Below are 17,887 nucleotides of genomic sequence, written 5' to 3'. Positions count from 1 at the left end.
GACTTTTTACATTCAAGGCTTTGATTTTCTGGAAACATTCAAGTTTTAGAAACCCTAATTAAAATGAATGAGTTTTAGTGCAATTTTTGTGGTAAAAATGTGAACATCCCAATAGTTTCTTCACTTACTGCAAAATATTGAACGGCCAAAACATTGATGGAATGCATGAAAGAGCCACCGCCAGGGAATGTATCATGTGGAAAAGCCATTAGTAGAGGGGTGATTTGAAGCATTTTGTTGAATCTTTATATTTTCAAAGCTCTATGTAAGTAAAGCAGAAGAATGCAAAGATATAGTTATGTGAGGCTTCTGATTTTCTGTTAGTGGGGAGGAGGTGAATCCCAGTCTCATATGAATGGAAAACAGGCAGCTTGTGCAAGGGGAACAGAAACCTTGAGACATTTTTACAAAATAAAACCTGATGATAACTAAATAAATCGCCTCAAAACCTAATCTGAAATATTAATATTAATAATAATAATAATAACATCAAAACAGTGAAAAATATTACTGACACTGAAAGGAACTTTTGATGTTTTCACTGTGAAACTTTCCCTCTTAGTCAGAGCTGTTGACTACCATGGTGCTCTGAGAGTCATATTGCTCTATTCATTCAAGCTCAGTGATGTCCTCTCAAATATCTTCACAAAAATGACAACATTGTTGGGTTGAATAAGCAGCAGAGAAGTCATCCTACTCTATTATCCCTACTTCTCTTTGTAACTAAGTTTGTCTTTAGTTTAACCTCTACTGCCTATCACTTCCCGAAGGATTTCATTCCAATCAGTACAGCAAGCTGCTCTTTTAGATTTTGTTTAAATCTAAGGTAGCCAAAGACGTAACAATTACGATCTTTCTTGGAAAAGATCTTTCCAAGAAAGATCATTCGTTTCAATACACACATGTAGAGCTGAATCGTCAGTTATACAATAGAAACAATACCTGTATCTGACAATTCAGCACTAACAGTGGGCGATGATGGATGCCTTCAAAGGCACCTAATCAAAATTTTCCGCCTGGGCCGATCGAGGAGCTGATCGATATCCAAGTCTTCTGCCAATATTGGTTGGCTCGTCTCCCGCCATACATGCAACAAATATCATACGAAAATTATTTTCGTACAATAATATCTGTGCGCAGAGCCAGGCCAAGCCGGCCAGGCACCCTAGGTGCACGCATGAGCGCGAGCTAGATGCTCGCATGTGTGTGAATAGGCGATTGTGCGCATGCGCGAAAAGACACGTTATCGCGAATAGATGAGAACAAGTGGGCGGTCGGCAAGGAAGGGACCGGACTAGGGGTAGGAGTAAGTACTTCACCATTGCGCCCTAGGCACGTGCCTACTCTGCCTACCCTAGTTCTGGCCCTGTCTGTGCGTCTATGGCCACCTTTAGATTCCATCCCCCCCCCACACCCACATCTTACACAAAAGAATACTCCCTGGAATGACTGTTCCAAGATCTATTCCTCATCACCTCACTCATATACACGTTCAAGACTTTGCTGGGGTTGCACCCCTTCTTTTGAATTCCCTCTCTGTCTTCCATCAGAATTTCTCCCAATCGCTCAGAATATGTTTGTACTTTATAAATACATATAAATAATTATCACATATCACAGTATATGTTACAAGATATTAATTCCGAAGCACCGACAAGCAATTTTCACACCTGCAAACTCCTGTCTCACAAATTTTAATTTCCTACCTGGTATAATTGGATTTCCTTCTGATTCTTCTCACCTTTAAAGAGTTTGTATTATCTCCTGTCTCCATGTCTTTCCCAATGGTGGACTCCTCTGCTCCTCTGCGCTCTCGACCAGGTCTACCCTGAGCTGGGATACTTTGTGTGTGGGTCACATGACGCCTGCTCTTCTTCTCTAGTACTTTGCTCCTCGTGGCTGGAGGCAGGTGCTCTCGCAGAAGGCTGATCATTGACTGGCTTCTATTTACCAATGGAGGTAGCTTAGATAGTTCTCTTGGGGTCATAAACACGAGATCATCATTTTCATCCAGCCTGTTAAATAAACAGAGTGCACTTCTAATAATGAAAAATCAACTTCATGCAATTTCTCAACAGTGTCAAAAATATATGATAATTTCCTGGGTAAGCAATCTTCCCAGCTTGTCTGCTTACATAAATAGTAACACGTCAATACATTTGCAAGCAGCGGTTTCTAAGCTTTACCTGCCAGGCCAATGTAAGCAGCAGACATTAATTAAACTGTTAAAATATCTATTGATACCCGTTCTTTGGTATATTCACATCTGTCATGCCGGGCAGTATTGCTCTGGCATCATAAGAGTTAACACAGGAAATATTTGGTCTCAGGCTCGCAAAGAGACCATTGTTTGGGTATCCCACCAGGGGGCTGTGGAAAGGTGATATCCATATCTGCCTTCTGAGACAATTTGGAGTCACACCATTTGGGCAAGGAAGCTGGGCCAGTCAGTTCTTTGATCAGTTGATCAAAGAACAGAGCTGTGGACCTAAAGCAGCAGGGGGGGGATAATTAGTAAAAAAATATGAATTATAAGAAAGGATCCATATCTCCTGTGTCATAGTATTCACATCCTCATAACTTACATATTGGTTATGAGGAGGTCACATGCTTCCTAATAATACCAAACAGGGCCAGCCTATACCCACCAGTTAGGAGGGATGGTTCCTGGGGGACTGAAACATGCAACCCCCTTAGTGTTTGGTATCAATTGGATCGCCCATATATGGATCACAGCCTGCCCATGTTTTTTTTTTGTTACTTAAATTTTTTTATTATTTTTCACACAAGGAACAAAGCATGACGTATTCAAGAATTGTTCATTTACATCAATCTTAACATTGCTCTATGCAGAATCCAGATACGTAAATGAAGAAACATATTAAATGAATCATACAATAAAATTAAAATAAAATAAAATAAGACTGTGACATTCAAGTAATTATCATCTCAGGACCCCAAAGTCGTGAGGTTTTGTAGAAAAGCAAAAGCCTGTTATATGTGTTGAGAGAGAGAGAGATCCAACCATACTGCAAAATAGTGGGTTCTCTCTATGACAAGTATAGGAGCCAGTTGATTATCTAAGCCTGTGATAGCAGTTCCCAAGCCACCCAAGTTTCAGTAAAGTGAGTCATTTGGTTATTTAATGTCGCTATGCCCGCCTCAAAAGCTTTATTGCTATTTACTCTATTTTTTATTTCCTCCAGTGAAGGTATAATCTGTGGCTTCCATTTAGCTGCTATGCTCATGCGGGTAGCCGTAAAAATTTGGTTGAGAAGAGACTGAGTCTGTTTATGAGTATCTGAGAGAGGCTTGCCCATCAGGAAGGTTTGAATATCCGCTGTTACTTGTTTGCGAAGTAGCCTACTTATGAGTTCTGTTATCTTGTTCCATAGTGGTTGGATCATAGGACAACTCCAAAAAATATGAGGTACATTGCCGATTTCTCCACAACCTCTCCAACAAAGTGGCGAATGATCTGGAAAGAAAGAATCCAACTTGGCTGGCATATGGTACCAATGTAGGAGGATTTTGTAAATGTGTTCTTTTTGTCTAGAGCAAAGCACCATTTTCTTTACGTTGGACCAAATACCCAACCAGTCCTCATCTGAAATTGGTTGAGGTAAAATAGCGTCCCATCTCTCCATATATGAGTGTCTTGGGAGAGTGTCCGACTGAGGGTCGTTGAGGATTTTATAAATCCTTGATACATGACCCTTTTGTGGGAGCCCTGATTGAGCTAAGCGTTCAAAAGAGCTAGGTGGCACATTCTTAATTAAAGAACAGTATGGTGTAAGGAAATGCCTAAGTTGCAAGTATTCAAAGAATCGGCATGTCCCTTGTGGTACCTTCGCTGAGAGGTCATTGAAAGGCATCATATCTTTAGTGAGTGGGTCGATCAGATCGTTTATCGTCTGGAACTGAGTGCAACCCCATCTGTTGGTAAAATGTTGACAGGTTCCAGGTGGAAAGCTTGGGTTATTCAGGAACGTCAAGTTTACAGACTTCATGGAGGATAGTCTGTCTCTATGCCTTTTCCAGAGAGATAACGTGCTCCGCGTAGATAACAACAGCATAGAGAGATCTGCTGTGCGTGTTGGTTGAGACCATATGAGATGGTTTACATGGCCCTCTGGCGAGAAAGCATTTTCTATAGAACTCCAATTATTGCATGAGGTCCATCTGGACCATGCCAAAATGTGTTTGAGTTGAGCAGCTTCATAGTATTTCTGAAAGGCCCGTGTTTTTATTATAATATTGGGTAATGGCAAGTACCGATATTATATTGGGGAATCTTGCCTGAAAATAGCAACCCCCCTGCAGGGGGTTGTAAATGACACTTTCCTAGACACTCCTACCTCATGCATAAGGTAATGATGGGAATGTCCCAGCAGGCAATAATAAGGTGATAGACCCAGTACCCAATGTCATGCAAAAGAGGCTCCATATCTGTGGATTGTATTTTATTTTATTTACTGTTTTTGCAATTCTTTTTTTAATGTATGTCTTCTTTGTAATATACTTTTTATATATATGCACTGTTACTGCGGTAATCTTAAAAATATAATTTTAATAACTTTTGTCCTTGTGCTCTAACAAACTCATAGCCCATATGAATGCTTGTGCCTAAGTGTATTAACTCTTTGTATGTGTGGAAAGGGAAAGTTGCCTATTTATATGTTAATAACTAGTATGGCTAGCAGAAAAGTGTATTTGAATGAAAATTGACCCTTTGGCTGCTGGAGTGCTTGTTGAACTAGTAGGATCTTACCCTGATTTACTACTATAGGAGAGAGTGGTTGATGCATTTCTGTAGTGTGAGTTATTACCTGTTATAGAGGGCAGGGGAATAGTCACATTAGGTTTCTATTGCCAGTTAATGATAGATTGTGGCAGCAAATTCATTTTGTGGGTGTTGGTGTGTTTTGGGGTGTCTGATGTTAGTCTAACCTGTGTGTAAGGTGATTGAGAGACTGAGTGTAACCCCTTATAGTCAAACCCAAGAGTTATGTGTGGTTGAGAGTCCCGTTTTCGTGACAACATCTTATTCTTAAACCCAAGTATTATAGTGGCACAAAGTATAAATTCAAAGTGCGATTAGAGGCAGCAGGGTAGCAACATACCTCCCAACATTTGAAAAATGTAAAGAGGGACAAAAATATCAGCCACATGCAGCGTAACATTTTTTTTGACCACACCCATTTTATGGTCACACGCCTAATAACTATGTCCATTTTACAAAATTTTGCAGGTTATGAAAGTTTGAACACATTTCTGGGAGTTTTCGGGCAACGTTTTATGTGTTATAATGAAGCTGAAAGTGCCCTTTAGCGTTAAGGGCACACGGGCAGATTCTGGGAGATTAGTCGCCTCGTTACATAGTTACATAGTTACATATTTAAATTGGGTTGAAAAAAGACAAAGTCCATCAAGTTCAACCCCTCCAAATGAAAACCCAGCATCCATACACACACCCCTCCATACTTTCACATAAATTCTATATACCCATACCTATACTAACTATAGAGATTAGTATCACAATAGCCTTTGATATTATGTCTGTCCAAAAAATCATCCAAGCCATTCTTAAAGGCATTAATCAGCCATCACAACATCACCCGGCAGTGCATTCCACAACCTCACTGTCCTGACTGTGAAGAACCCCCTACGTTGCTTCAAATGAAAGTTCTTTTCTTCTAGTCTAAAGGGGTGGCCTCTGGTACGGTGATCCTCTTTATGGGTAAAAAGATCCCCTGACATTTGTCTATAATGTCCTCTAATGTATTTGTAAAGTGTAATCATGTCCCCTCGCAAGCGCCTTTTTTCCAGAGAAAACAACCCCAACCTTGACAGTCTACCCTCATAATTTAAGTCTTCTGTCCCTCTAACCAATTTCGTTGCATGTCTCTGCACTCTCTCCAGCTCATTTATATCCCTCTTAAGGACTGGAGTCCAAAACTGAACTGCATACTCCAGATGAGGCCTTACCAGGCACCTATAAAGAGGCATAATTATGTTTTCATCCCTTGAGTTAATGCCCTTTTTTATGCAAGACAGAACTTTATTTGCTTTAGTAGCCACAGAATGACACTGCCCAGACTTAGGCAACTTGTTATCTACAAAGACCCCTAGATCCTTCTCATTTAAGGAAACTCCCAACACACTGCCATTTAGTGTATAACTTGCATTTATATTATTTTTTCCAAAGTGCATAACCTTGCATTTATCAACATTGAACCTCATTTTCCAGTTTGCTGCCCAGTTTTCCAGTTTAGACAAATCACTCTGCAAAATGGCAGCATCCTGCATGGAACCTATAGTTCTGCACAATTTAGTATCATCTGCAAAAATAGAAACAGTACTTTCAATGCCCACCTCCAGGTCATTAATAAACAAGTTGAAAAGCAAGGGACCTAGTACAGAGCCCTGCGGTACGCCACTAACAACACTGGTCCAATTAGAAAATGTTCCATTTACCACCACTCTTTGTAGTCTATCTTTTAGCCAGTTCTCTATCCAGGTACAAATACTATGTTCAAGGCCAACATTCCTTAATTTAACCAGTCACCCTTAAGCTGTGAGTCTCAGTTCTCCCAATAGACCTGCTTATCATAATTACAATTGTATCTTTGCTTATCTTAAATTGTTACAAATATATCAATGTGCAGTGAGTTGGTGTTCTGGCCTCTTATTTTAATTACATTTCAGAAACTTTGTATCATTTTCTGGCATAAATCCAGGATATTTAAGAGAAACTTGGGACATTTCAGTAAGAAACACGGGACTGCGGACTGAGCTGTTATAATCTTGAATATCCCAAGAAAATGGGACAGTTGGGAGGTATGTAGCAGTAGGTATGTGGAAGATAAGTAGGAAATGGCCTGTGTATAAGGATAAACAATGCAATAATATCAATAAAGCTAAAAAGCCTTACAGTAAGGGCTATGGCACAGGTGTTATGTGACACAGGGGGCTAAAAATAACCAGAAAACACATCTTGGCAAAAAAGAGCATACCTTGATTCCACACAGAAATCAGCTCTGTGGCCAGGGGTGTAGCGGCAATGAGACAAGTCAAGAAACCACTGCAGCGCCCCACTGGTTACCAGGGGTGGCAAAAATGCGTCTCCTGGTAACTTTAAGAGCCAAGTTTCTGGTTTTAGAGGAGCAAGAGACAAATTTAGAGCACAATGGACCTCCCTGGAACCCCTCCGGTGCCAAAAAAGGTGAGGGGGGTTGACAGCAGCAAGCCCCCTCAGTTGGCAAAGGGGCTATAAAAAAAACTATTGAATCATAAAGGCAAATATCAGAGTTGTTAGGAGTAGGACATTCTAGAACATATTGAAAGTCTACTTAAAGGTGAACCACCTCTTTAAAATAGGTATATCTAAAACATAATGATAGCTAATGTAGATGTTCCTATATCAAGCATATATTATATATGTCCAGTATATGTTCGTTCCATTAAATTGTGGGCATTCCAAATAACATTCATGCCAAAGCAGTGCAATAATGCTGCTACATGTTATCATAATCAGAATGCCCAGTGATGTTTGCTGGAACAGGCTGGCCTTCAGTGAGGGCCGTGAGGATTGTGGGTAGTGGTTCCAGTTGGTCTTTGGTTTGCTGGGATCGAGATAAAAGAGTGCAGAGGATTTATTTACACAAGATTCCCACTCAAACAATAATTTTTAAATTTCAGATTTGGGTTTAATGGCAGAACAGCAGGTTAAAATATATGGGCAAACTGTCAGTGCAAATTGGGAATGTAATCATTATCTAGTAAAATTAAGTCAAAGGCAACAGGACATTTAGAGGGTTATTTATTAGTCCAAAATGCCAAAAACTCAAACATAGTAACATAATAAGTTAGGTTGAAAAATGACACATCCATCAAGTTCAACCTTTTAACTTTTTTTAACCTGCCTAACTGTCAGTTGATCCAGAGGAAGGTAAAAAAAGGCCCCATCTGAAGCCTCTCCAATTTGCCTCAGAGGGGGAAAAATTTCCTTCCAGACTCCAAAATGGCTAGTCTCGGACTAGTCTCTGGATCAACTTGTACTATGAGCTATCTTCCATAACCTGTATTCCCTCACTTGCTAAAAAGCCATCCAACCCCTTCTTAAAGCTATCTAAAGTATCAGCCAGTACAACTGATTCAGGGAGAGAATTGCACATCTTCACAGCTATCACTGTAAAAAACCCCTTCTGAATATATATGCGGAACGTCTTTTCTTCTAAACGGAATGGGTGACCTTGTGTCAGCTGGAAAGACCTACTGGTAAATAAAGCATTAGAGAGATTTTTATATGATCCCCTAATATATTTATACATAGTTATCTTATCACCCCTTAAACACCTCTTCTCCAGAGTTAACATCCCCAATTTGGTCAGTCTATCTTCATAGCTAAGATTTTCCACACTTTTTACCAGCGTAGTTGCCCTTCTCTGTACCCTCTCTAATACAATAATGTCCTGTTTGAGTGATGGAGACCAAAACGGTACGGCATATTCTAGATGGGGCCTTACCAGTGCTCTATAAAGTGGAAGAATGACCACTTCCTGCCATGAATCAATGCCCCTCTGAGAGTTTTTTTTTTTTTTACTATAAAATCAAATTTTTATTGAAAATCCACAATCTCATACCTGCTAATTCATTGGGAGAGGTCCCTATCCTATTTGGAAGTTTCTGTAATCTGTGCTGGAAAAAGCCTGAAAAATTTAGCAATTTGGAGGAAAAAAAATCGTACGAATTGATTTTTGCTCAATTTTCTTGACTTTTTCCCTGATCCAATTAAATTGTGCTTTTTTAATAATAAATAAGGTCAAATTAGTTTGGTCTGAATTTTTTTAATTAAAGAATCAGAAAAATTAGTATTTTGATAAATAACCCACTCATCCAATTTTCTTCTTCAGTTCAACCTCCTGATTGAAAAGAAGCCACTCAATTGAGTGGGGAAATGTTTTCAAGGAAAACTCTAACCCCCATATGTAATAAAAGGCACTAAGATTGCCCAGGAGCAGTAGCTCATAACAACCAATAAGTTGTTTGCTTTTAAACAGGTAACCAGTAAATGCTACCTGCTGATTGGTTGCTATTAGTTACTGCTCCTTGGCAAACTTAGTGCAATTTATTACATAAACCCATATATGTCCAGTTGCCTTTAACTTAATTCTACAAGATAGAATCTTCAAAGACATTGCAAGGCAGTGTCATTCCAGGAGCCCACTAAATTGTGTCCACTGCAACTTGCTTGTGGTTTGTGTTGGAATGGTGCTTAAAATGGCATAAGGGGGGGGCGCATGCGCGGCGCAGAGTGAGTAAGACGCGACTTCGCTGAGCTCCGTGAACGGGCTTAGAGAAAGCCGGTAAATTAGCGTTTCATTAGCGTATTTTAGCACCGGACCAGGCACAGCGGATCCAGATCACAATGGGGAAGAAAAAACCCAAGGATACTGCAGGTATGATGTCTCCTTACCTCAGTAAATATCCAGGCCAATCTCACAAGCGTGCAGCCCAAGATGGCGCCGAACATGGAGACTCGAGTCAACAAGTCTCGGCTCCTGCTTCCCCAGCTATGTCTGCATTAACAGGCTCCCAGAGCCCTAGCCCACAACGTGATGGGACACAAGATATGCAATGCACCCAGTCTGAATTTACTCCGGTAACGGAGAATATCTTGCTGCAGCATTTGAACAGTCTTAAAGATTCCCTAACTGATACCATTGCTGAAACAGTGGCTCAGGCTCTCTCCACTATCAAAGCTGATGTGGCTGAATTAGGGGACAGGACAAACAAAGTGGAAAACACCATGGATGAAATAATATCCTCCTATAATTCTTTGGCGGAAGAACATAATGCCTTACAAGCTGATCACCAACAATTGAAATTGCTTTGTGAAGATCTGGAGAACCGTAATCGCAGATGCAACCTGCGTATCAGGGGTATACCAGAGACAGTTAAACAAGCAGATCTCAAGGACTATTTACATAATTTGTTTGTGCACCTGGCCCCAGACCACCCAGCTGAACTGTGGCGCATGGATAGAGCACACAGAGCTCTGGGGGCCAGACCACCAGACGCAAAACTCCCAAAAGATGTGATCCTATGTATGCATTACTATGAGAGCAAGGACAGGGTCATCATGGCTACCAGAAACCGCCAGTCTATTGCATATTTGGGAGCAACTCTGCAAATCTTTAATGATATCTCAGCTATTACTTTAGCTAAACGGAGAGCTTTGAAGCCTCTTACTCAACAGCTCCGAGAAAATAACATCCCATACCGGTGGGGATATCCGTTTAAATTAATTGCCACCAAAAATGGCAGGCAATTTACTCTACAGGAAGTCAGCCAGACTAAGCAGTTCCTACACGCTTTGGAATTATCGGACAAAGCCACGCAGAATCGTCCAGCGGAACGTCTTCCACCTGGCAGAATCCAGCCGCTTTGGGATAAAGTTCCTGCGTCACGCCAACAAAATGATTGATGATATTGGAGCAGCATAGCTTTTCTTGCCCAAGTGACAAAGAAGACCTGCTTTACCTTGGGATGACCTCATTGTCGTTCGGACTTGGACGGATCCACTGTTTTGTTATCTTCGGCCCGGATCGAGCCGGAGTACTTTTTCTATCTACTACATTCTTTTTTTTCTGGCGTCTTGCGACGTCTGAACCCGTACCATACCCCGAGGACGGAGATTGGGGACTACCAGCTGCATATCCCAGTGAATACTCCAACCTTGTAGTTTTACTACTAACGCTGATAGAAGGATAATAGTTGAGTGGATTGTGTCTCGTTGTAATACCTGTAATACCTGCCTGCCTTCCTGATCTGCGAGCAGGCCCTACATCATTCTTAGCCATTTTTTAGGCTTTTCACTGCTCCAGGAGGACAGATGAGTACACTATATATCCACGCTTCCTTCACATTTCATTTTTGTTTCCTAAATGATACTGTTTGCTTTGTTATGTTTTTATTTACGGTTGATTTTTTTATGTTTTGGTTATCTGTACGTTTTCGGTTTTGTGAGTGGTACCTAGTCAACAACAGCTATGGGAATAGTTGGTTGGGGGGGATTCTGTTGGTCAAATGGTTCCATCCGCGCCCACTTCCACAGAGATTTAGGAGAGCTGAGTATTATCATATAAATGGTTAATTTTGTCTCGTTTAACCTCAAGGGGACTAATTCTCCTCTAAAGAGAAAATTGGTTTTTAAGGAACTTCAAGCTTTGACGGCAGATGTAGCTTTTCTTCAGGAAACGCATCATAAAAAACGAGAGCTTTGGAGACTGACTAACCCTGTGTTTCCGAAATACTACTCTGCCTCAAACCCCAATAAAAAAGCAGGAGTTGCTATTTTAATGCGTAACACTATCAACTTCTCCCTCACTCATAAAGAAGTGGACGCGGAGGGACATTATATATTGCTTAATGGAACTTTGGAAGGGGTTAAGGTGACTCTGTTAAATGTGTATGTACCCAATAGAGGGCAGGTCCGCTTTCTGCACAGGCTCCACGCTAAACTTAGAAAATACCTCAATGACCCTATAATTTTAGGAGGGGATTTTAATTTGGCAATATCGCAGTTGAAGGATGTCCTTCGGACTACTGATGCTCCCCCACCAAGAAATTCAGATTTTCATTCACAAAAATTTAGGCAACTTATTCGACAGATACCGGTGGTGGATATCTGGAAGGTGAAATATCCTACACGGAAACAGTATACTTTTTATTCCCATCCGCATAACACCCATAGTAGGATTGATTATTTCTTTATCTCCCCCCAGTTAAGTCATCCTGACCTTACGGCTGACATAGGACTAATTACGTGGTCAGACCATGCCCCCATCTCAGTAAGCATACCATTTCGGGATATTAAACCTAAGAAAACATGTCGATGGAGGCTTAATGAGACTCTCTTGACTTCTCCAGCTAACTTAAAACTCATAGGGGACAAATTAGAAGAATTTTTTAGGATAAATAAGGGGACAGTGGACGACATGTCGGTACTCTGGGAGGCGCATAAGGCCACTATTCGGGGTGAATTGATATCCTTAGCAAGTCAGTTAAAGCGTGATAAATTGACTGTTCTAAAAACTTTACGTGATTTACTAAACACATTGGAGCGTCGATTTGCGCAATGGCCTACTGTCCACCAGCTAGCAAGAATTACCCAAATCAGGAATGATATCAAAAAGATCCAAGTCCAAGATGTGGAAAAGTCCTTACAATGGACTAAACAAAAATTTTATGAATATGGCAATAAGGCCCATACTATGTTGGCGAATAGATTAAAAGATCGCAGGGCGCTCAATAGACCTCTCATAATTCAGTGTAAGGGTAGGCGGGAGATGCAGCCGGATAAGATCTTAGAGTGTTTCAGGAGTTATTATGAGAAGTTATACAATTTGCCACACCACCTGAACAATCAGCTGCAACATCAACAGGCACTTAAAGAATTCCTTAGACAGAGTAGGTTGCCCACCCTTACTAGGGAGGAACTATCTAGATTGAATGCCTTGGTTACGGTAGAGGAATTAACTCAGATCCTCAAGGATCTTCCTTCCAAAAAGGCACCTGGCCCTGATGGCCTGACTTATAAATACTATAAATGTTTCCCTACCCAACTGCATGCTACTATGTGTGATCTTTACAACGGTTATTTACACGGCAACCCCATTCACAGGGACACATTTCGGTCCTTCATTACGATTATACCTAAGGAAGGACGTGACCACACTAAATGCGCTAACTATCGGCCGATCTCTTTGCTCAACTCTGACCTGAAGATTTTCACTAAATTACTAGCAAATAGATTAAATGAGATTCTTCCCAGGTTGATCCACAAAGACCAGGTGGGTTTTGTCAAATTCAGACAAGCAGGGGATAATACCCGTAGAGCCATAGATTTGATAGATATTTTGAACAGAGAATCGACCTGCGCCTTAGTTCTAAGTGTGGACGCAGAAAAGGCGTTTGATCGCCTAAATTGGGGATTTATGTTTTCTACCTTAGAGGAGATGGGTTTTCAGGGGCCTTTTGTAGAGGCTATACGGGGATTGTATTCTCAACCCTTAGCACAGGTTAAGTCTGCAGGGCTACTCTCCAACGCCTTCTCAATTCATAACGGAACCAGTCAGGGGTGCCCCCTGTCACCACTGCTATTTGTACTTAGCATAGAACCACTGGCAAGTAGAATACGAAATAATCCGGATATTCATGGGATTTCCCTACATGGCAGATCGTTTAAAATTTGTTTATATGCGGATGATGTTTTGTTCACGTTGACACGCCCTCTCACCTCTCTACCCAATCTACATCGGGAAATTGATATTTATGGCCAATCCTCGGGATATAAGATTAATAATGACAAGACTGAAGTGTTACCATTGAATGTGCCCTCGGCCACTTTAAAGCTATTAAAGCTCAATTTTAATTATCGTTGGCAGACTGACAGTCTTAAGTATTTGGGTATACGTCTCACTACAAGTTACGACACTTTATATAGAGCAAACTATGCGGCACTCTGGAGTGCTTTGTCAAAAGATATTGATCGATGGGGAAAGCTCAATTTGTCTTGGTTCGGTAAAATAGCCACACTGAAAATGACTGCCCTTCCCTGCCTGCTTTACTATTTTGAGACCCTCCCAGTGGCAGTCCCACGGCCAGCGTTTCAAAGTTTCCAAAATCACTGCTACAGATATGTATGGGGGGGGGAAGAGACAGCGAATAAGTAGGCAAGTCCTGCAGCGGCAACGTTCACAAGGAGGGCTAGACATCCCTGATTTTTATACGTACTATCTAGCTACTCAGGTGCGGCAGACTATACAGTGGTCCTCTAAATTGGCTTACACCAAATGTATGGAAATAGAAAAATTGTCTTTAGCTCCTATACACCCTAGTACACTCTTATGGACCAAGGGCTATGGGCCACTGAGACACGTGGCCCCTCGTACGATTCATTTTACTCTGAATATATGGTCCAGATGTAAGGACCGACTGTGCAAGATAGGCTTGCCCCCCTTACACCTTTCCTTTATAATGCAGCATTTCCTTTAGGCCAAGAGGCGCACTTTATCAGTTTGTGGAAGGACACATTAGCCTTTCAGATTGTGCATTTATTCGATCAGCGAACTAAAACTTTTCTGGACAAACAACAATTGATTGAAGGCTATAATTTAAGTGGTTTTAAAGACTACATGTATTTTCAGTTAAGGCATTATGTTAAGTCATTGTGTTCTAGTATGAAAATGCCAGCATTGACTATATTTGAAACCTTGGGGGTTAAAATTGGGGAAAGAGTGGGTCATATATCCCAATTATATCGGACCCTAAACTCTTATCCCGTAGAAGTAAAGCCTCACTCCTACATGTTGAAATGGGACAGGGATTTGAATATGAGCATTTCGATAGAACAATGGAACCGTATATGGATAAATGCCGCAAAGTCCTCTATGTGTGTTTCCATTAAGGAGAATATTTATAAAGTGCTGTTTGGTTGGTATCATATCCCAGCTCTCCTAAAGAGGCTCTTTCCAGAAACGTCGCCAGATTGCTGGAGATGTGGGGGGACTCCAGCTGATCTTGTCCATATATTCTGGTCCTGTCCCCCGATTTCTCCGTTATGGTCTATAGTTAGGACAATTGTAAAGAAGGCTACTTGCCTGGACCTTCCATCTGATCCCTTAACTCATCTATTAGGACATCCAGTTTGCGGGGTGGGGAAAAGGGTTCAGAAAATTCTGAACTGCATACTGTCGGCAACTCGTTGTTTGATTGCTGCAAAATGGAAAGATCCATCCCCCCCATCCCTGTGGGAGTTAGTTAATAGGATAGAACATGTTAGGAGAATGGAATATTTAACGGCCTTGGCTCATGATAAGGTGCTGGAGTCTGAAGAAGACTGGTTCATGTGGAACGGTTATTACCGAGAACTACTAGAATCTCAAGGTTAACATGGATAAGTTACGGAGGTGGGGGGGTGAGAATTGTTCCTCACCTATGTGTGAAAAGCGGGTTTCCATTTAGCCCCCTCCCCCCCGCAGAATGTCTTGGACCCTCTAGGTTGTCAGTCGTTGGGGTTCTAATATGGAGAATTACGGATGATGTATATCTTGACCAATGATGTTATATGGCTTGCTTTTATCTTGTACACCTCAAAACCTGTGTCATGTCTTTGATATTGTATTGATTTGTAAATGTACCACTTACTTTTTCATGTAATTTTAAATAAAAAATACAGTTGAAAAAAAAAAAAAATGGCATAAGGGTCTCATTCAGTTGATGCAAATATTGACTCAACCAAGCAAGGGAACCCTGGGATTACTGCTATGCTCAGGCTAATGGTAATTCCAATTGTGCTTGTACCTTTTTGAATAGCGTCCATTTTGCACTCTTTTTAGAGGTTTGCACATACATTCATAAATGAGCCCTTTGGTCTCATTTTAATGGCATTGAGCCTGCATCCCAGGAGAATATTTACTTTAGCTGAAGGTTACATTAGAAACAATGAAGCTTCTCAACCACCTGCTGGACATCAGTGAAGATCCCACTCAGCATGGAGTGAAGCACAGCAAGTTCGTAAGCCAAGTCAGTGCTGCTCTCGTACCGTGTTGGGGAAACCTCAATTTCTGGATCAGCCAGAGCTTTAAGGAACTCTGCCGTGCCATCCCCGTACTGTTCTAGGAATCCGTTCATAAATCCCATGTATTCTTCCTTTTCTTCAAACCTGCATGTTTCATAAAAGGAATTATAACTGTATTTTAAGAAGCAAGTAAACACATACTCATAACAAAAAGCATCTATCAATGAGAAAATTACATGTATAAGATTTCCTGTACAAGGTTAACATACGTCAATTGTAAGGGGTATCACCTGGTAAAGTTGGCAAGGTTCTGTAAAACCTTGGCAACCATAGTCAAGGCACTGGCTGCAAATGGATGTGGGTGATCGTCTGAAAGATTAAATAATCCCGGAGAGAGAATGGCTAGGCATAGAAAGCGCAGGAATAAGGAGGCACTGAGGAGCCAGGAACCTAGAGCTGGTCTACCCCCCAGGGCCACTTCCACCTACCAGCTTGAGAAGGTTTCTAAGAGCTCAGGAGGGAGGGATCTGGAAGGAGAGAAATAACAATGGTTGAAATGTACAACAGCATTAGAATGTGATGGCTCACTCTAGTGACTGCAGTATACTCTATACAGCCTCTTCGCAGTTTCTCCACAACTGCCCTCTGTTCTCACTGAGGTCTTCTATGGAGCAACGCAAGTGGTCAACTTCATGACTATCCTCGGAGGCATAGATACGAGTGACAAAGGGGCCTGAGGAAACAGATATTTGGTCATTTTAAATTTATGCTTGCTAAGATTGATTAACTGATGACTGTCGCATTCTGAGTTTGCTTTTAAAACAGACCAGTATGACAACCATGAATACCTTAACAGTGATATCAAGAAGTAGAAACTGGTTATTGGGAAACTAGGATGTTTTTAGCTTATTTATGTTTTTCAAATTGTGGACAGCAGTATTGTAAAACAAGGAACCCATGAAGACCGCCAGGAAGCACTCTACAGTGAACAAGGTCACCCCTGTTGACCCTGGTCTTCACCGACGCCCTTTTGTGGCCCCAGACTTTCTGCTGCAGAATCAACAGGTAACCTGAACATGTCTAGGGTACTCACAGTACAGACAAGGAGATGGCGGAATTAAGGTCAAAGGCCAGGCAGGGTTCAGGTAGGGTTGCCACCTGGCTGGTATTTTACCGGCCTAGCCGGTAAAACACCTGCCAAGACCGGGGCCGGTATTACAAATTTACCGGCAATGTACCTGCCAGTAAATTTGTAATACCCTTAAAAAGACCCCTCGGCCCCGGCCTTTGCAGGTGTTTTACTGGCTAGGTGGCAACCTAAAACCAGAGTATCAATTATAAACAACGCTTTAGCAGAAAGTGAACAAACAAAAGCCAGCTTGGGAAAGGGAAGCCACCATTTAAAGCAAGGGAGAATCAGTGATGGACAATGCAGGGGACAAATAGCAACCAATGAGAACACTCAGCATACAAAAGGACGCAGGCGCTAGATTCAATTGAGAGGAAGCATGCGCCGAAACTGGGTGCACATGCGCAGAAGCCAGGCACCCCGAGTGCGTCACTGCTGGGTGTCTAGGCGCCGGACGAAAAATGTGCCGTGGGTAGGGATGTAGCGAACGTCGGAAAAAAAGTTTGCGAACATATTCGCGAACTTGCGTCAAAAATGCGAACGGTTCGCGAACGTCGCGAACCCCATAGACTTCAATGGGAAGGCGAATTTTAAAAGCTAGAAAAGACATTTCTGGCCAGAAAAATGATTTTAAAGTTGTTTAAAGGGTGCAACGACCTGGACAGTGCCATGCCAGAGGGGGATCAAGGGCAAAAATGTTTCTAAAAAATCCATTGTTGACACAGCGCTGCGTTTTGTGCTGTAAAGGGCAGAAATCACACTACATTTCTAAACCTGTGTAATAAAATGCTTTAAAACGTCCGGCGTCTACATGCCAATCAAGTCGTGTAAAAGTTACAGCCTGTTCACACGCAAAGACGAAACGCGGTGCTTACTGCAACGCAAAAAGACGCAAATAGCTTTAATGAATGATACCGTCAAGTGAGCAAATAATAGTTTTTAATTACTAGTTGCTTGTCACCTCCAGGATGTTCGTCCTGTTGGTGGCAATATTTCTGTAGTGGTGTGTTTAGCAGTCACCATGCTTGTGCGCACGTGCACGGTCAGGCAGAGGTAATTCAATGTACAGTGAAGCGAACCAAAAAACACTGATTCTGCAGTGTGGGCCCAGTTTTGGTCTACTTTATTGATCACCTGCGGTGACCATAAAAGATGCGATTTTGCCACTGTTG

The 17,887-nt window shown here is 41.5% G+C and overlaps 1 protein-coding gene across 1 annotated transcript in view; it reads right to left on the bottom strand.

The window, feature by feature from the left end:
* Positions 1–17,887, bottom strand: part of LOC108712276 (RAS protein activator like-3-like) — a 34,178-nt gene that overhangs the window by 1,214 nt on the left and 15,077 nt on the right. The window contains 5 exon segments of the mRNA XM_018254524.2: positions 1,707–2,015; positions 7,522–7,625; positions 15,529–15,730; positions 15,877–16,113; positions 16,175–16,319. Coding sequence (XP_018110013.1) covers positions 1,707–2,015; positions 7,522–7,625; positions 15,529–15,730; positions 15,877–16,113; positions 16,175–16,319 — 997 coding nt within the window.

Source organism: Xenopus laevis, chromosome 3S (genome assembly GCF_017654675.1).
Source record: "Xenopus laevis strain J_2021 chromosome 3S, Xenopus_laevis_v10.1, whole genome shotgun sequence".
NCBI classification, from domain to species: Eukaryota; Metazoa; Chordata; class Amphibia; order Anura; family Pipidae; genus Xenopus; species Xenopus laevis.
This window is presented reverse-complemented; position numbering and strand designations above follow the sequence as displayed.